Source organism: Ornithorhynchus anatinus, chromosome 2 (assembly GCF_004115215.2).
Source record: "Ornithorhynchus anatinus isolate Pmale09 chromosome 2, mOrnAna1.pri.v4, whole genome shotgun sequence".
NCBI classification, from domain to species: domain Eukaryota; kingdom Metazoa; phylum Chordata; class Mammalia; order Monotremata; family Ornithorhynchidae; genus Ornithorhynchus; species Ornithorhynchus anatinus.
Genome location: NC_041729.1, coordinates 4,115,670 through 4,135,728, shown reverse-complemented (window position 1 = coordinate 4,135,728; position 20,059 = coordinate 4,115,670). Strand labels below are relative to the sequence as shown.

General features: G+C 54.4%; 1 protein-coding gene across 2 annotated transcripts in view; it reads left to right on the top strand.

Annotated features, from left to right (window-relative positions):
- The first annotated feature begins 10,163 nt into the window (after positions 1 to 10,163).
- TESC (tescalcin) overlaps positions 10,164 to 20,059 on the top strand; it is a 30,250-nt gene continuing 20,354 nt past the window's right edge. For both annotated transcript variants that reach the window (XM_029053410.2, XM_029053401.2), the window contains exon 1: positions 10,164 to 10,240. In XM_029053410.2, coding sequence (XP_028909243.1) covers positions 10,183 to 10,240 — 58 coding nt within the window. In that variant the 5' untranslated portion in view covers positions 10,164 to 10,182. The remainder of the gene's footprint in view (positions 10,241 to 20,059) is intronic.

Below are 20,059 nucleotides of genomic sequence, written 5' to 3'. Positions count from 1 at the left end.
AGTCCTCTGACTCCCAGACTCACGGTCTTTCCACTAGGCCTCGCTGCTTCCCCGTGGTCCCTTTGGGGAGGGGTCCCCAGGGTCAGAAAGCAGCGTGGCTCAGTGGAAAGAGCCCGGGCTTGGGAGTCAGAGGTCATGGGTTCGAATCCCGGCTCTGCCCTTTGTCAGCTGGGTGACCGTGGGCGAGTCACTTCACTTCTCGGGGCCTCAGTGACCTCATCTGGAAAATGGGGATGAAGACTGTGAGCCCCACGTGGGGCAACCTGATGACCCTGTATCTCCCCCAGCGCTTAGAACAGTGCTCTGCACATAGTAAGCGCTTACCAAATACCAACATTATTATTATCCTCATTTTACAGGTGAGGAAAACAAGACACGGAGAAGTTGTGACTTACCCAAGGTCACACAGCAGCTTAGCGTGGAGGAGAGAATCCCGTCTCTGTCACTTGTCAGCTGTGTGACCTTGGGCCAGTCACTTCACTTCTCTGGGCCTCAGTTCCCTCATCTGTAAATTGGGGATGAGGACTGTGAGCCCCACGTGGGACCCCCTGATCACCTTGTATCTATCCCAGCGCTTAGAACAGTGCTTGGCACATAGTAAGCGCTTAACAAATACCAACATTTTTTTTTTTCTCTGGGCCTCAGCTTCCTCATCCGTAAAATGGGGCCTCAAGACCTGTTTTCCCTCTTCCCCTTCCATGCGGGAAGGGGACTGTGTCCAAATTCATTACCTCGTTTCTACCCCAGTACTTAGTACAGTAAGTACTTAACAAATACCGCCTAGTACACACTTAACACATAGTAAGCACGTAACAGATAGCATAATTATTATCATTATTATCAGTATTATTTGGTAGACCTTTAGCCTAATCCCGGCTCTGTCAATCGCCCGCTGCTGGACCTGGACAAATCACTAAGACTCTAAGCTTGTTGTGGGTAGGGAACGGGTCTGTTATTATGTTGTAATAATGATAATAATGCTGTTAAGCGCTTACTATGTGCAGAGCACTGTTCTAAGCACTGGGGTAGACACGGCGTAATCAGGTCGTCCCACGTGAGGCTCACAGTTAATCTCCATTTTACAGATGAGGTAACTGAGGCATCGAGAAGTGAAGTGACTTGCCCACAGTCACACAGCTGCCCAAGTGGCAGAGTGGGGATTCGAACCCATGACCTCTGACTCCCAAGCCCGGGCTCTTTCCACTGAGCCACGCTGGTTGTATTCCCCCAAGTGCTTAGTACAGTGCCCCGCACACAGTAAGCGCTCAATAAACACCATCGATGGATCCATTAGAATAATGCTAATAATAACTGCGGTATTTGTTAAGCGCTTACTGTGTGCCGAGCACTGTTCTAAGCGCTGGGGGAGATATAAGATCGTCAGGTTGGACACCGTCCCTGTCCCACATGGTGTTCACAGTCCAAAGTAGGAAAAAGAAGTAAGAGAAGTCGCATGACCTAGTGGCTAGATCACAGATAGGGGAGTCAGAAGGACCTGGGTTCTAATCCCGCTCTGTCACTTGTCCGCTGTGTGATCTTGGGCAAGTCACTTCCCTTCTCCTAATCTGCAAAATGGGGATTAAGAGTATGAGCCTTATGTGGGACGGGGACTGTGTCCGACCCGATTAACTTGTATCTACCCCAGCGCTTAGTACAGGACCTGGCACATAATAAACCCTTAACAAATGCCATAAAAAAAAAGGAGGAACAGGCATCGAATCCCCCGTTTTACAGATGAGGTCACTGAGGCACAGAGAAGTGATTTGCCCAGGTTCACACAGCAGGGAAATGGTAGGGGCAGGATGAGACTGTAAGCCCGTGATTAGAATGTGCGCCGGTCAAAGGGCAGGGACCGTCTCTATCTGTTGCCGATCTGTCCATTCCAAGCGCTTAGTACAGTGCTCTGCGCATAGTAAGCGCTCAATAAATACTATTGAATGAATGAATTAGAACCCAGGTCTTCGGAGTCCCAGGCCCGTGTTCTTTCCATTAGGCCAAGACTGTGCTCTCCCCGAGGGACGGGGAGAAGAGTTTCCCAGTGCTCGGTACCGTGTTCTGCACACAGTAGACGCTTACTAAGTACTATTATTACTTCGAGTCTACTACTTGCAGAGCACTGTAGTAGTGCTTGGGAGAACAATAACAATACTGATTCTGATATTTGTTAAGCGCTTACTCTGTGCCAGGCCCTGTACTAAGCGCTGGGGTGGGTACAAGCTAATCGGGTTGGGCACAGCCCCTGTCCCACGTGGAGCTCCCGGTCTCAGTTCCCATTTTACAGGTGAGGAAACGGAGGCACCGAGAAGTGAAGTGATTTGCCCACACAGCAGACAAGGGGCAGAGCCGGGATTAGAACCCACGACCTTCTGACTGCCAGGCCCGGGCTCCATCCTGTGCAATATAGTAGACAAGCCTCGTTCCCTGCAGCAACTTAGGCTGGGGAAACAGACACTAAAATAAATTACGAGTAATAATAATAATGATAATGTTGGTATTTGTTAAGCGCTTACTATGTGCAGAGCACTGTTCTAAGCGCTGGGGTAAACACAGGGGAATCGGGTCGTCCCACGTGGGGCTCACAGTCTTAACCCCCATTTTACAGATGAGGGAACTGAGGCCCAGAGAAGTGAAGTGACTCGCCCACAGTCACACAGCCGACAAGTGGCAGAGCCGGGATTCGAACTCATGAGCCCTGACTCCAAAGCCCGTGCTCTTTCCACCGCGCCACGCTGCTTAGGAACCCACCCAATATACAGATTTAGGCAGATATAAGCAAGAGAAGCAGCACGGCATAATGGCTAGAGCCCGGGCCTGGGAGTCAGCAGGTCATGGGTTCTAATCCTGCCACTTGTCTGCTGTGGGACCTTGGGCAAGTCACTTCACTTCTCTGGGCCTCAGTGACCTCATCTGTAAAATGGGGATCGAGACTGTGAGCCCCATGTGGGGCAGGGACTTTGTCCAACCTGATCTGCTTGTATCCACCCCAGCGCTTAGTACATAATGACGATCATGGTATTTGTGAAGCGCTTACTATGATAATAACGATAATGTTGGTATTTGTTAAGCGCTTACTATGTGCAGAGCACTGTTCTAAGCGCTGGGGGAGATCGAGGGTGATCAGGTTGGCCCAGGTAGGGCTCACGGTTTTAATCCCCATTTTACAGATGAGGGAGCTGAGGCACGGAGAAGTTAAGTGACTTACCCACGGTCACACAGCTGACAAGTGGCGGAGCCGGGATGTGCAGAGCACTGTTCTAAGCGCTGGATTGCATAAGCAATCAATAAGGCCTTATTGCAAGCCCATCTCCTCCGAGAAGCCTTCCCTGATTAGGTGCCTCCCTTTCCTCTTCTCCCCCTCCCTTCTGCGTCGCCCCGACTCGCTCCCTTTCTTCATCTCCCCCTTCCCAGCCCGACACCACTTAAATCCATATCCCTCATTTATTTATTTCTATTCATGTCTGTTTCCCCCTCTAGACTGTAAACCCCTTGTAGGCGGGGAATATCTCCGTTCTGTCGCTATATTGTCCTCTCCCAAGCGCTCAGTACAGTGTCCCGCACACAGTCAGTGCTCAGGAGATACGACTGATCGAGCGAAAGGGCACAGGCGACCCGGAGGGAGGAGAGGAAGTCCCGGAAGGCCTCTTGGAGGAGATGTGCTTTGAGAGAAGCGGCGTGGCTCAGTGGAAAGAGCACGGGTTTGGGAGTCAGGGGTCATGGGTTCGAATCCCACCTCTGCCCCTTGTCAGCTGTGTGACCGTGGGCGAGTCGCTTCGCTTCTCTGGGCCTCAGTGACCTCATCTGGAAAATGGGGATGAAGACTGGGGGCCTCATGTGGGACAACCTGATTACCCTGTATACCCCAGCGCTTAGAACAGTGCTCGGCACCTAGTAAGCGCTTAACAAATACCAACATTATTAATGAGGCTTGGAAGAGGGGGAGAGTCGTTGTCGCTATGAAGGGGGTGGGAGTTCCAGGCCAGAGGAAGGAGGTGGGCGAGGGGTCGGCATGGGGAGATAGGCGAGATGGAGGGGCAGGGAGAAGGATGGCAGCAGAGGAGCGGAGCGGGCGGGCCCGGTGGGAGTCGGAGGGCGGCGAGGTGAGGTAGGAGGGGGAGAAGGGATTGAGGCCTTTAAAGCCTCTGGTGAGGGGTCTCCGTTTGACGTGGAGGTCGAGGGGTGACCGTCGCAGGGTCTCGAGGAGTGTGCGAACACCGCCTGAACGTTTTTGTAGAAAATAATAATAATAATAGTAATAATGTTGGTATTTGTTAAGCGCTTACTATGTGCCGAGCACTGTTCTAAGCGCCGGGGTAGACACCGGGGAATCAGGATGTCCCACGTGGGGCTCACAGTCTTCATCCCCATTTTACAGAGGAGGTCACTGAGGCACAGAGAAGTTAAGTGACTCGCCCACCGTCACACGGCCGACAAGTGGCAGAGCTGGCATTCGAACTCATGACCTCTGACTCCAAAGCCCATGCTCTTTCCACTGAGCCACGCTGCTTCTCCAAAATGGCCCGGGTGGACTTGCGCAGTATGGACTGGCGAGGGGAGAGCCAGGAGGCCGGGAGGCCAGCGTGGAGGCCGGGGCAGGAATCGAGGTGGAGGGCTCGGATTAATGGGCTGGCGGTTGGGATGGAGAGGAAGGGGTGGATTTTAGCGACGCTGGGAAGGTTGGAAACCGACAGGACTTTGGGGACAGCTTGAATGCGTGGGTTGAATGAGAGGAGTGGAGGATAATGCCAAAGTTAAGGGCTTGGGAGGCGGGGAGGATGGTGATGTTGTCTACAGGTTTGGCGATGTCAAGGGGAAGGCAGGGGTTAATAATAATAATGGCATTTGTTAAACGCCCACTATGTGCAAAGCATTCATTCATTCATTCAATAGTATTTATTGAGCGCTTACTATGTGCCGAACACTGTACTAAGCACTTGGAGTGGGCAAATCGGTAACAGATAAAGTCCCTGCCCTTTGACGGGTTTACAGTCTAATCGGACTGTAATCAATCAAAGCACTGTTCTAAGCGCTGGGGTAGATCCAAGGTGAGCAGGTTGTCCCACGTGGGGCTCACAGTTTTAATCCCCATTTTCCAGATGAGGTCACTGAGGCCCAGAGAAGTGAAGTGACTTGCCCAACGTCACCCAGCAGACAAGTGGCGGAGCCGGGATTAGAACCCACGACCTTTCGACACCCAAGCCCGGGCTCTACCCACTGGGCTCTGCTGCCTCTCAACGGTTCTGACCGTTGGCTAATTTATTGTTCATTCATTCAATCGTATTTATTGAGTGCTTACTGTGTGCAGAGCACTGGACCAAGCGCTTGGAATGGACCATTCGGCAACACTCGTTTATCTTACGGAGGAGGTCAGTGAGGCCCAGAGAAGAGAAGTAACTGGCCCAAGGTCACCCAGCACACGAAAGGAGGAGGCGAATTAGAACCCACGTCCTCAGATTCCCAAATCCTGGCTCTTGCCACTACATGGTAAGCGCTCAATAAATACGATGGAATGAATGAATGGATGGATGGATGGATGGATGGATGGATGGATGGATGAATGAATGGGGAGGGCGACACCTCGGAGCCCCCTGCATCCTCCCCGTATCCTGGGCACGTTTAGCACAGTGTTCTCAACTCCTAGCACAGTGCTGTGCACAGAGGAAGCATAAATGGGGATGAAGACAGAATGTTTATTGTTCTACTGTAGTCCCAAGCGCTTAGTACAGTGCTCTGCACACAGAAAGCTAAGACTGAACGTTTATCGTTCTACTGTACTCTCCTGAACGTTATTGTTCTACTGTCCTCTCCAAAGCGCTTAGTACAGTGCTCTGCACACAGTAAGCTAAGACTGAACGTTTATCGTTCTAATAATAATAATGTTGGTATTTGTTAAGCGCTTACTATGTGCAGAACACTGTTCTGAGCGCTGGGGTAGACATAGGGGAATCAGGTTGTCCCACGTGGGGCTCGCAGTCTTAATCCCCATTTTACAGATGAGGTAACTGAGGCCCAGAGAAGTGAAGTGACTCGCCCACCGTCACACAGCTGACAAGTGGCAGAACCGGAGTCGAACTCGTGACCTCTGACTCCGAAGCCCAGGCTCTTTCCACTGAGCCACGCTGCTTCCCTACTGTACTCTCCTGAACGTTATTGTTCTTCTGCACTCTCCCAAGCGCTTAGTACAGTGCTCTGTACACAGTAAGCTAAGACTGAACGTTTATCGTGCTATCGTACTCTCCTGAACGTTTATTGTTCTACTGTACTCTCCCAAGCGCTTAGTACGGTGCTCTGCACACAGAAAGCTGACTGAACGTTTATCGTTCTACTGTACTCTCCTGAACGTTTACTGTACTCTCCCAAGCGCTTAGTACAGTGCTCTGCACACAGTGAGCTAAGACTGAACGTTTATCGTTCTCTTGTACTCTCCTGAACGTTTATTGTTCTACTGCACTCTCCCAAGCGCTTAATACAGTGCTCTGCACACGGTAAGCTCGCTGTGGGCTGGGAATGTGTTGCTGTACTGTCCTGTCCCAAGCGCTTAGTACAGTGTGTTCCACAGAGTGGGCGCTCAGTAAATACCACTGACCGAATGACTGAAGGACTCATCCCCTTAATTCTATTCATTGCGATTGTTATTGTCAGTCTGTGTCCCCCGATTAGACTGTAAACCCGTCAAAGGGCAGGGATCGTCTCTGTCTGTTACCGATTTGTCCATTCCAAGCGCTTAGTACAGTGCTCTGCACATAGTAAGCGCTCAATAAATACTATCGAATGAATGCCAGGGGCCACCACGAGCCAAGGGCCACTGCGAGCCAAGGCCCGGCCCCCTGGCTCGCCTTCCTGCCTGGAACCTGATCAGGCTAAATGATTAAAAAGCCGATGAATAACGGATGGGGCTTTCTGCTGGCAGACAATTCCCCTCCGCTGAGCCTCCGCTCAGGCCTTACTATGTACTGAACGCTTTCTCCGCGCAGAGCACCGTACCGAATGCTTGAAAGCCCTGAACTGGGCTTTCAGTGGGCCAAAGGGGGGAGGAGGTGGGAAGGACAGGATGTCCCCTCACCTCCGGTGTGGCCAGGGGGTGGGGGCAGGGGGGAGCCTCCACGGCGATGCTATATACTGAACGCTTCCTCCGTGTAGAGCACTATACTACTACTACTAATAATGTTGGTATTCGTTAAGCGCTTACTATGTGCCGAGCACTGTTCTAAGCGCTGGGGTAGACCCAGGGGAATCAGGTGGTCCCACGTGGGGCTCCCAGTCTTCATCCCCATTTTCCAGAGGAGGGAACTGAGGCCCCGAGAAGTGAAGTGACTTGCCCACAGTCACCCAGCTGACAAGTGGCAGAGCCGGGATTGGGAGGCCCGAACTAAGCGTTCAGGGAGCTAAAGCCAGACGGGGCTGGGTGGGGGGGTGGGCAGGAGGGAGCCTCTACTCGGATCATGCTATGTACTGAACGCTTCCTCTCTGCTGAGCACTGTGTTAACTGCTTGAGAGTACTGAACTAAGTTTTCAGGGGGCTAAAGGCAGACGGGGCCGGGGGTGGGCAGGAGGGAGCCTCCACGCAGCCGATGGTATGTACTGAACGCTTCTTCCGTGCAGAGCACTGTACTAGGAGCTGGAGAGCCCTGAACTAGGCGTGGCCAGGATGTGGGGAGGCTGCAGGGGGGTCGGAGGTGACCCCCCCCTCCCCATTCATTCATTCATTCAGTCAGTCAGTCGTACTTATTGAGCGCTTACTGTGCAGTGGCAAGAGGCCAGGCTTGGGAGTCAGGACGTGGGTTCTAATCCCGCCTCCTCTTCTCGTGTGCTGGGTGACCTTGGGCAAGTCGCTTCACTTCTCTGGGCCTCAGTGACCTCATCTGTAAAATGGGGATGGAGACTGTGAGCCCCACGTGGGACAGCCTGATGACTTTGTATCTTCCCCAGCGCTTAGAACAGGGCTTGGCACATAGGAAGCGCTGAACAAATACCATCATCATTGTTATTATTATTACCTAGCTCTCCGAACAGTGCCTGGCGCGTAGTAAGCGATTAATAATAATGATGATGGTATTTGTAAAGCGCGTATTATGTGCCAAGCCCTGTTCTAAACGCTGGGGAAGATACAAGACAATAATAATGTCGGTATCTGTTAAGCGCTTACTATGTGCGCAGCACTGTTCTAAGCGCTGGGGGAGATACAGGGTCATCGGGTCGTCCCACGTGAGGCTCACGGTTAATCCCCATTTTACAGATGAGGTAACTGAGGCCCAGAGAAGTGAAGCGACTCGCCCACAGTCACACAGCTGACCAGTGGCAGAGCCGGGAGTCGAACCCATGACCTCTGACTCCGAAGCCCAGGCTCTTTCCACTGAACCACGCTGACAATCAGGTTGCTCCACTTGGGGCTCCTAATTTTAATTCCCATTTTCCAGACGAGAAAACTGAGGCCCAAAGAAGTGAAGTGACTTGCCCAAGGTCACCCAGCACACGAAAGGAGCGGGGGGATTAGAAGCCAAGTTCTCCGACTCCCAAGCTCGAGCTCTGTCCGTTAAGCCACGTTGCTTCTCTATAATGATGGTGTTTGCTAAGCGCTTACTATGGGCCAAACACTGTTCTAAGCGCTGGGGTAGATACAAGGTCATCAGGATGTCCCACGTGGGGCTCCCAGTCTTCATCCCCATTTTCCAGATGAGGGAACTGAGGCGCAGAGAAGTGGAGTGACTTGCCCCAAGTCGCCCAGCAGACAGGTGGCGGAGGCGGGATTCGAACACAAGACCTTTGACTCCCAAGGCCGGGCTCTTTCCGCTGAGCCACGCTGCTTAACCAGGGCCATCATCGTTATCTTAGACCGTGAGCCCGTTGTTGGGCAGGGCTTGTCTCTCTTTGTTGCCGAATTGTCCTTTCCAAGCGCTTAGTCCAGTGCTCTGCGCACAGTAAGCGCTCAATAAATACTATTGACGGAATGAATGAATGACGATGATGATGACGAGAAGCAGCGTGGCTCAGTGGCAAGAGCCCGGGCTGGGGAGCCAGAGGTCGTGGGTTCGAATCCCGCCTCCGCCGTTCGTCAGCTGTGTGACCTTGGGCCAGTCGCTTCACTTCTCTGGGCCTCAGTTCCCTCATCTGTCAAATGGGGATGAAGACCGTGCCGGCGCTTAGAACAGTGCTTGGCACATAGTTAACGCTAAACAAATACCGTCATTAGTATTATTATTGTTATTCTGGGCCTCAGCGACCTTACCTGTCAAATGGGGATGAAGACCGTGCCAGCGCTTAGAACAGTGCTTAGCACATAGTAGACGCTTAGCACGTAGTAAACGCTGAACAAACACCGTCATTATTATTATCATTATTATTGTCGTTATTCTGGGCCTCAGTGACTTCATCTGTCAAATAGAGATGAAGACCGTGACCCCCACGTGGGACAACCTGATGACCTTGTATCTCCCCCTCGACCCCCACAGTGCTTAGAACAGTGCTTGGCAGGGTGGCTCAGTGGCAAGAGCCCGGGCTTGGGAGTCAGAGGTCTTGGGTTCGAATCCCGAGTCTGCCACTCGTCAGCCGGGTGACCGTGGGCCAGTCACTTCACTTCCCTGGGCCTCAGTTCCCTCCTCTGTCAAATGGGGATGAAGACCGGGAGCCCCACGTGGGACCCCCTGATTCCCCTGGGTCCACCCCAGCGCTTAGAACAGTGCTCGGCACCTAGTGAGCGCCTGACAAATACCAACGTGATCATTATTACACGGTAAGCGCTGAAGAAATGGCATTAGGATGGTGCTGGCGGTGAGCGAGCGCTTAAGAGATGGCACGATGATGATGATGATGGGGAGCGGAGCGCTGGGCCCAGCGCTTGTCGCAGAGTGAGCGTCTCCCCCAGCCCCCCCCCCCGGGGGTGGTTCATGAGTCAGCGGAGGGGAGGGGAAGGAGGAGGGCTTTGGGGCCCCGCGGAAGCCCCCGGGCTGGACCAATGAGGAGTCGGGGCGCGGCCCGGGGGGTGCGAATGGTGGGGCGCTGCCCATCCCGCCGCTGCCCATAGCTGCCAGGACCGGCCCCGGACCCCCCTGCCGGCCCAGGCCCCCCCCCCCCCCGCCGGACCCCCCCCCATCACCCCAGGACCCCCCTCCAGCACCCCCGGGACCCCCCCGGGACCCCCTTTTCCCCCTCCCCCCATCCCCCCCCATCACCTCCCCCTCCCCGGGCATGGGGGCGTCGCAGTCCACCACCGAGGAGATGCGACAACTCGCCGGCAAGACCGGCTGTGAGTAACCATCACCCGCACGGTGGGAATCGTGGAGCGCTTACGAGGTGCCAGGCGCTGTTCTAAGCGCCGGGGGTCCTGGAAGGGATTTATACGAGGTGTTTAGAAGGGGAGGGGGCCGGGACCCCGGGGTCCCCCCCTTTTCCCTGCGAGGAGCTCAGGACCGGTCGGAGCCCGGCCTCCAGAAGGGATGAGAACAAGGATGATAAGGAGAGTTGTGAAGCGCTTACTAGGTGCCAAGCACTGTTCTAAGCGCTGGGGTTCCTGGAAGGTATTTATACGAGGTGTTTAGAAGGGGAGGGGGCCGGGACCCCGGGGTCCTTCTCTTTCCCTGCGAGGAGCTCAGGACCGGTCGGAGCCCGGCCTCCAGAAGGGATGAGAACAAGGATGATAAGGAGAGTTGTGAAGCGCTTACTAGGTGCCAAGCACTGTTCTAAGCGCTGGGGTTCCTAGAAGGTGTTTATAAGGGGCGGGGGGGGCGGAGGACCGGGACCCCTGGGTCCCCCCTTTCCCCTGCGAGACGCTCAGGACCGGTCGGAGCCCGGCCTCCAGAAGGGATGAGAACAAGGATGATAAAGGGAGTTGTGAAGCGCTTACTAGGTGCCAAGCACTGTTCTAAGCGCTGGGGTTCCTAGAAGGTATTTATTGATACGAGGTGTTTAGAAGGGGCGGGGGGCGGAAGGCCGGGACCCCGGGGTCCTCCCCTTTCCCCTGCGAGACGCTCAGGACCGGCCAGAGTCCGGCCTCCGGAGGGGATCGGAACAAGGATGGTGGAGGGGAGTTGTGAAGCGCTTACTACGTGCCAAGCGCTGTTCTAAGCGCTGGGGTAGTAATAATAATTATAATGGTGACGGTGGTATTTGTGAAGGGCTTACTAGGCGCCAAGCACCTTTCCAAGTGCTGGGGTAGTAATAATAATAACGATAATGATGACGATGGTGCGTGTTAAGCGCTTACTAGGTGCCAAGCACTGTTCTAAGTGCTGGGGTAGTAATAATAATGATGATGATGATGATGATGATGATGATAGTTGTTAAGAGCTTGCTATGTGCCAAGCGCTGTTCTAAGTGCTGGGGTAGTAATAATAATGATGATGATGATGATGGTAGTTAAGCGCTTACTATGTGCCAAGCCCCATTCTAAGTGCTGGAATAATAAAAATAATATTGCGAGCCCGTTGTTTGGTAGGGAATGTCTCTATCTGTTGCCGAATTGTACATTGCAAGCGCTTAGTACAGTGCTCTGCACACGGTAAGCGCTCAGTAAATATGATAATAATATCATATAATAATAATAAATAATAAAAATGATGATGGTAGTTGTTAAGCACTTACTATATGTCAAGCCCTGTTCGCTGGAGTAATAATAACAATAATGATGAGGGTAGTTAAGCGCTTACTATGTGCCAAGCACTGACCTAAGCGCTGGAGAGATGCAGCAACGGGGGAGGGTGGCAGTGAGCATGCTGGGGGCCTGGCCTGCCCGACCGGGTTTGACCCTGTTGGCATGTTCCTATGTGTTCATGTTTCCTGGGTGTGCGGGTCCACATTTCATTAATTCATTCAATAATATTTATTGAGCGCTTACTGGGTGCAGAGCACTGTACTGAGCGCTTGGAATGGACGATTCGGCAACAGATAGAGACGAGGGATCGGCAACAGCTAGAGACAATCCCTGCCCGTTGACGGTTGACGCGTGCCTATAGTCATTTAATTCGATTCAGTCGGATTTATTGAGCCCTTACTGTGTGCAGAGCACTGTACTAAGCGCTTGTAAGCTCCTGCCTGTTCCTTGCCTCGGGGGAGAGGGGGAGGCTGGGTGTGCGTGTCCACGGTTGACCCCGTTGACACGTGCCTGGGTTGTCCCTGTGTGTTCCCGTGGGGGGCCCTGGGGTGTGCATGTAATAATAACGATCGTCATGGTATTTATTAAGCGCTTACTATGTGCCAAGCACTGTTCTTGGTAAATATCCACCTTTTGACTCTCGTTGGGTTGTGCCTGGATGTTTCCGCGTTGTTCCTCTGTGTTCCCGTGTAGGGCCTGGGTGTGCCTGTCCGTGTTTGACCCTGTTGGCGTAGGCCTGCGTTCATGCGGGGAGCCTGCGTGTCCACGTTTGCCCCTGTGGCCGTGTACCCGGGTTCACCCGTTGCCCCCACGGGTTCATGCGGGGAGCCCGGGTGTCCGTGTCCACGTTTGCCCCTGTGGCCGGGTACCCGGGTTCACGCGTTGCCCCCACATACGAGGAGCCTGTTGGTGTCCACGCTTGCATCAGTTGGGTATTCATGGGTTGTTCCCGTGTGTTCACGCGGGGTGCCTGGGTGCGCGTGCGCCTAGGCGTGTGTACACGCAGTGTGTCCGGATCCAGGGACCCCTGTCTGGTCCTCCCAGGGGGGAAGGCCCAGAGCCGAGGGACGCTGCCGGCCTGGTGTCCGCCACCCGGGAGGACGGTGGGAGTCCGGGAGGATCCAGGGTCATTCGTTCGATCGTATTTATTGAGCGCTTACTATGTGCAGAGCACTCCACCGCACCAGGGTCTCCACCGCCTCTGAGAAGTTAGAGGGCTTTGTTGAGCGTCTGCTGGGTGCTGGGGTCACGGCCTGGCCAGCCATCCTTCCATCCAGCCGCTCACCTATCCAGCCACCCACTCGGGAGTCAGAGGTTGTGGGTTCTAATCCCAACGCTGCCACTTGTCAGCTGTGTGACTGTGGGCAAGTCACTTCACTTCTCGGTGCCTCGGTTACCTCATCTGTAAAATGAGGATTGAGAGTGTGAGCCTCACGTGGGACAACCCGATGACCCTGTATCTACCCCAGCGCTTAGAACAGTGCTCTGCACATAGTGAGCGCTTATCAAATACCAACATTACTATTATTATTATTAATCCCGGCTCTGCCACTTGTCATCTGTGTGACTTGGGGCAAGTCACTTCACTTCTCTGTGCCTTAATTCCCTCATCTGGCAAACGGGGATTAAGACCTGGGACAGGGACTGTGTCCAACCCCATTTTCACGTATCTATCCCAGCGCTTAGTACAGTGCCTGGCACGTAGCTCTTAACGAATACCATTATTATTCAGTCGCATTTATTGAACGCTTACTGTGTGCAGAGGAGAAGCAGCGTGGCTCAGTGGAAAGAGCCCGGGCTTTGGGGTCAGGGCTCATGAGTTCGAATCCCGGCTCTGCCACTTGTCGGCTGTGTGACTGTGGGCGAGTCACTTCACTTCTCTGTGCCTCAGTTCCCTCATCTGTAAAATGGGGATGAAGACCGTGAGCCCCAGGTGGGACGACCCGATTCCCCTATGTCTACCCCAGCGCTTAGAACAGTGCTCGGCACATAGTAGGCGCTTAACAAATACCAACATTATTATTATTAAGTGCTTGGAAAGTACAATATAGCGATAAAGAGAGACGATCCCTGCCCCCAACGGGGTCACAAGACTAGAGGCGGGAGAGACAGACATCGAAACGAGTAAACAGGCATCGGTAGAAATAAATAGAATTATTAGTATTATGTGCCAAGCACTGCGTTAAGCACCGGAGCAGATGCAAGATAATCCGACCGGATTCGGTGGCTGTCCCTCACAGTGTGGGAGGGAGAAGAGGAACTGAGTCCCCATTTTGGGGGAGAGAGAACCGAAGCCTCTGCCCACGCTTTGCTGTTGGAACTAGGGGTGGGGGGGCGGCACAGCCCAGAGGGGCTGCGAGTGCGAATCCTCCCACAGGTCAGAAGCAGCGAGGCCCACAATCCCCCTCCCCCCGCAGCTTCAAAGCCTTACTGAAGGCCCATCTCCTCCGGGAGGCCTTCCCTGACTAAGCCCCGCTTTTCCTCTTCTCCCCCTCCCTTCTGCGTCGCCCGGACTCGCTCCCTCTGCTCTCCCCCCGCCCCACACCACTTAGGTCCAGATCTCTCATTTATTTATTTCTATTCGTGTCTGTTATTTCCCCAAGCACTCAGTACAGTGCTCTGCACACAGAAAGTGCTTAAAAGTACGATTGGATGAATGAATGGGTTCTAACCCCGGCTCTTGTCTGCTGTGTGACCTTGGGCGAATCACTCCACTTCTCTCTGCCTCAGTTCCCTCATCTGGAAGATGGGGATGAAGACTGTGAGCCCCATGAGGGACCGAGACTGTGTCCGACCTGTTTAGTTTGGATCTACCCCAGCGTTTAGTACAGTGCCTGGTACATAGGGACGTGGGTTCTAATCCCAGCTGCGCCACTTGTCTGCTGTGAGACCTTGGGCAAGCAACTTCACTTCCTGGGCCTCAGCGACCTCATCTGGAAAATGGGGATGAAGACTGTGAGCTTTACATGGGACAACCCGATGACCTTGTATCTACCCCAGCACTTAGAGCAGTGCTCGGCACGGAGTCAGTGCTTAACAAATACCATCATTATTATTATTAATAAGTACCATTCGTGGCTCAGTGGAAAGAGCAAGGGCTTGGGGGTCAGAGGTCATGGGTTCGAATCCCAGCTCTGCCACTTGACAGCTGTGTGACTGTGGGCAAGTCACTTCACTTCTCTGTGCCTCAGTTCCCTCATCTGTAAAATGGGGATGAAGACTGTGAGCCCCACGTGGGACAACCTGATTCCGGTGTCTACCCCAGCGCTTAGAACGGTGCTCTGCACATAGTAAGCGCTTAACAAATACCAACATTATCATTACCATTTTAAAAAAGGGGGGGAGGTGGGAAGCCACCCTATCTCTGGCTCCTCCTTCCAGACCCCGCTATGAGCTTGATCCAGAGTCCCTGGTGGGCCCATGCCCGGGGCTTGGTGCGGCTGCCCGGGCTTGCGGGAGGTGCCCACGTGTGCCCGGTGGGGCCGTGAGCATTGCCAGGGGACGCTCAGAGGCAGGGCCCCTGTGCCTCAGTTTCCTCACCTTTAAAACAGGGGCAAAGACTGTGAGCCCCACGTAGGACAGGGACTGTGGCCAACCTGATCGGCTTGCATCCACCCCAGTGCTAGCACAGTGCCCAGCACAGAGTAAGGGCTTAACAAATACCACGATTATTATTGTTAGAGCCTTTGTGGGTGCTTCTGTTCCTGTTGCCTCCGCCTGGGACCCCCCAGCCCCAGGACCCTGATGGGGAGGGCCCCTCGGCTGAGACTCGGACTGCCTGGGAATCCCCAGGGTTGGGGAGCAGGAGGGGAGGAACCGGTGCTGACCGGAGCTCTGAGGGGATCGAGCCACCTCCGCATCGAACCGAAACCCCTCACCGTCGGCTTTAAAGCCGTCCATTCCCTCTCCCCCTCCTACCTCACTTCACACCTCTCCTACTCCAACCCGGCCCGCACACTTGGCTCCTCTAATGCCAACCTTCTCACTGTCCCTCCATCTCATCTCTCTCGCCGCTGACTTCTCGCCCACGTCCCGCCTCTGGCCTGGTCGCCCTCCCTCCTCAAATCCCACAGACAATTCCTCTCCCCCTCCTCCAAGAGGCTTTCCCTGACTAAGCCCTCCTTTCCTCTCCTCCCGCTCCCTTCTGCATCGCCTTGACTCGCTCCCTTTATTCACCCCGGCTCCCAGCCCCAAACCACTTACGTCCATAGCTGTCATTTATTTATTCATATTCCTATCTGTTTCTCTCTCTAGACTGTAAGCTCACCGTGGGCAGGGACTGTGTCTACCAACGCTGTTGTTTTGTACTGTCTATTGAAGGCCCACCTCCTCCAAGAGGCCTTCCCAGATCAAGCTCCTCACCTCCCACTCCCTTCTGCATCGCCCCGATTCGCTCCCTTTATTCATCCCCCCCTCCCCGGCCCCACGCCACTTATGTCCATATCTGCCATTTTATTTATTTATATCGATGTCTGCTCCCCCGCCTCTAGACGATAAGCCCGTTGTGGACAGGGAATGCGACCGTTTATTGCTGTATTGTACTCTTCCAAGCACTTACTCCAGTGTTCTGCATACAGTGAGTGCTCAATAAATATGATTGAACAAATGGAAAGCGCTTAGTCCAGTGCTCCGCACACAGTAGGCGCTCAATAAATATGATTGACTGATCGACTGATCCTGGGCCCAAGTAAGTTCCTTGGGGTTGACTTAACCTCTTTGTCCTCCCCCTTCCGGCCCCCTGAGGCCGGCTGGACCTCGTGGCTTAGCTGGCCAGGCCCAAGGTTGGCTCTTCCCCCAACCCCGCTTCCAAGAAGTTGCACCCTGGGGTCCGATCCCAGCCCGCCCTGATAGACCTGGGAAAAGGGGCCGGGCTTCCAGTCGTTGGCTCATTCATTCACTTCAATTCAATCGTATTTTCTGAGGGTTTACTGTGTGCAGAAAGCTGGGGAGAGGACAACAGAACAGTAGAACAGGCGCATTCCCCGCCCACAACGAAGCTGACAGTGTCGCTTTCAGGTTTCCGGGTAACCGGGGAGATTTCTCGGGAAAGAGGCGGGATTCCGTGGGGAACGTTCTCCCCTTGGGCTAACGCCAGCTTCCCTGGGCATCTGCGGGGGGGTGGGGGGAGGGCAAGGTGCTGCCGACAGGGAGCTCTGCGCTAAAATTCCAGCCTGAACCTCTCTGAGAGGGAGGCCCCAAGAAGAGACACTTCTCTGGGCCTGGCCGGAGGCAGGGGGCTGGACCCCTTGACCTCCTGTGGGCCGCCCCTCTGGGACCGACACGGCCCCTCCTGTCTTCCGAAGTCTCATCCCCGCCCGGGACGGGTGTACCTCATCAGTGAGGTCTGGAGGGGGCCGGCTCGTCGCCCCCACCCCTTTGGGTCCTGACCGAAGAGAATTTGAACGACCTGGTCAGTTTGGCCCAGCCCGGCTCACTGAGGCAACTGAGAAGGTAGTCGGCTGCCCCTGAGGAGGCAGAGGGAGGCCGGGCCTGGCTGGGTGGTAAAGGCAGTCTCACTCTCCTTTCCCCCCAACCCGGGTGGGCTGGAGGCGCGGGAAGGGTCTTCACCGTGTCCGGCCCTCGGGCCTGGAAAGGTAGCGGCCGAGAGGCCCCTCAGAAGAGAATGTTTTCGCTCCAGCTGGGGCTAGGGCGAAGCTTGGCAAAATGTGGCCAAAATCCATCCACCAGCACCTAAAATAGCCCGTCTATCCCCCTGGCCTGGTCCCCGGACTCTCCCGTCCCCACGCCCACCCAACATGGACACCCCGCTAAAGCCTTCTTTCCACTGGGGGTTGGGGATGTCACGCTCCTGGGACACAGTCAATCAATCAGTAGCGATTATTGGGTCATTATTATGGCAGATCGCTGGGAGAGAGCAATAGAGTTAATAATAATAGTAGTTGTTAAGCGCTTACTATGTGCCAGGCACTGTAATAATAATTATGGTATTTGTTAAGCGCTGTGTTCCAGGCACTTTAATAATAATTATGGCATTTGTTGAGCACTTACTGTGTGCCAAGCACTGTTCTAAGTGCTGGGGTAGATACAAGGTAATCAGGTTGTCCCACGTGGGGCTCACAGTCTTAATCTCCATTTTACAGATGAGGTCACTGAGACACAGAGGAGCTGAGCGGCTTGCCCGAGGTCACACAGCAGACAAGAGGCGGAGCTAGGATTAGAACCCACGTCCTCTGACTCCCGAGCCCGGGTTCTTGCCACTGGGCCATGCTGCTTCTAGCATGTAGTTGGGGTGGATTCAAGCAAATGGGATTGGACACGGTCCCTGTCCCACCTGGGACTCACAGTCTTCAGCCCCGTTTTACAGATGAGGTAGCCAAGGCCCAGAGAAGTGAAGTGACTCGTCCAAGGCCACCTAGCAGAGAAATGGCGGAGCAGGAATTAGAACCCATGACCTTCTGACTCCCAGGCCCGCGCTCTGCCCATTGCGCCATGCTGCTTCCGGGGAAGAACGGGGAGGGGAGTGACATCTTTGGGATAAGAGGGGACCGCCCCCCCTCCACCCTATATCTTCCACCTCCCCTCTCCCCACCAAGGCCTCTCCCCCCATCTTCTCGGAGGCATGGGGGCCCCGCGGAGTCCGCGGCCTCTCCCAGATGGCTGGAGCGGTCCGTGGGTCACGGGGGTCCGCAGAAGCTGGCCAGTCTAAACGAGTCCCGGGCGAGGCCCGTCAGCCCGACTCTGGACCTTGGTTGGTGACCCCCGCTTCCTCCCCATCATCCCGGAAGAAAAAACCATGCCCACCGCACCTGTGGAAAGAGAAAATTAGACGACCGGGCTACAGCAGGTCTGCAGCGGGGGCTTTGGGGGACAAAGGGGGTCTTCCCCGTGGGGGTCTCCAACAGCGGGATCATTCCCTCCATCTCCTGAGAATGACCCTCCAGCCTCCAGGAGCCGAGACCTTCCAAGTCCGGGGATTTGGGCCCCCCCAGCCAAGGGAGGGGGGTCTGGGGTCTGGGCCAATAATAATAATAATAATGATAGCATTTATTAAGCACTTACTATGTGCCAAGCACTGTTGTAAGCGCTGGGGTAGATACAAGGTAATCAGGGTGTCCCACGTAGGGCTCACAGACTTCATCCCCATTTTCCAGATGAGGTAACTGAGGCCCAGAGAAGTAAAGTGATTGCTCGAAGTCTCACAGCTGACGAATGGCGGAGCCGGGATTAGAACCCACGACCCCTGACTCCCCAGCCGGGGCTTTTTCCACTAAGCGGCGATGGAGGGAGAGGCGGGGGTGGGGGCCTAGGCCCCGCTGGCTGCTTAAGGTCAACCCGAGGCTCCTTGTAAAAATAAATAAATTGGGCCCGGATTCCAGTGATGTGGTTCTCACGGCAACCGCGACCTCATCCCCAGGGGTTAAAAGAGGCCGCGAGTTTGAGGGACAAGGCTGGGAAGCTAAATGTGGAAAAAGTTGGATTTTGGTCCCTACTGGGAAGGGAGAAGCCAATCGTTTTTCCAGCTGGAGGAAGAGAAGGAGGAGGAGGATGGGCCGACGGGCAGAAGCTCCGCATCTGGGGTCCGGCTGGTCCCGGGGGGACTGTCTGATATGGCGTAGTGGCAAGAGCCCGGGCCTGGGAGTCAGAAAGTCATGGGTTCTAATCTTGGCTCCGCCACTTCTCTGCTATATGACCTTGAGCAAGTCACTTAATAATAATAATGATGTTGGTATTTGTTAAGCGCTTACTACGTGCCGAGCACTGTTCTAAGCGCTGGGGTAGACACAGGGGAATCAGGTTGTCCTACGTGGGGCTCACGGTCTTAATCCCCGTTTTACAGATGAGGTAACTGAGGCACCGAGAAGTGAAGTGACTCGCCCAAAGTCACACAGCTGACAAGTGGTAGAGCCGGGGTTCGAACCCATGACCTCTGACTCCAAAGCCCGTGCTCTTTCCAGTGAGCCACGCTGCTTCTCTATTCACCTCTCTGGGCCTCAGTTCCCTCATCTCGAAAATCGGGATGACGACTGGGAGCCCCACGTGGGACAGGGACCGCGTCCGACCCGATCTGCTTGTATCCACCCCAGCGCTCAGTACAGTGCCCGGCAGATAGTAAAGGCTTAACAGATAGCACAATTATCGTTATTATTCCTCTTCATTCAATCAGTCGTATTTATTGAGCACTTACTGTGCGCAAAGCACTAAGCGCTTGGGAGAGTACCATACAGCAGCGGGAACGAGCGCCCGCAGCCAGGGCAGAGTCGTGCCAGCAGCCAGGATGGTATTTGTATTTGTTAAGCGCTTACTACGTGCAGAGCACTGTTCTAAGCAGTGGGATAGATACAGGGTCATCAGGTCGTCCCACGTGAGGCTCACAGTTAATCCCCATTTTACAGATGAGGGAACTGAGGCACAGAGAAGTGAAGTGACCACGGCCACACAGCTGACAAGTGGCAGAGCCGGGAGTCGAACCCATGACCTCTGACTCCGAAGCCCGGGCTCTTTCCACTGAGCCAC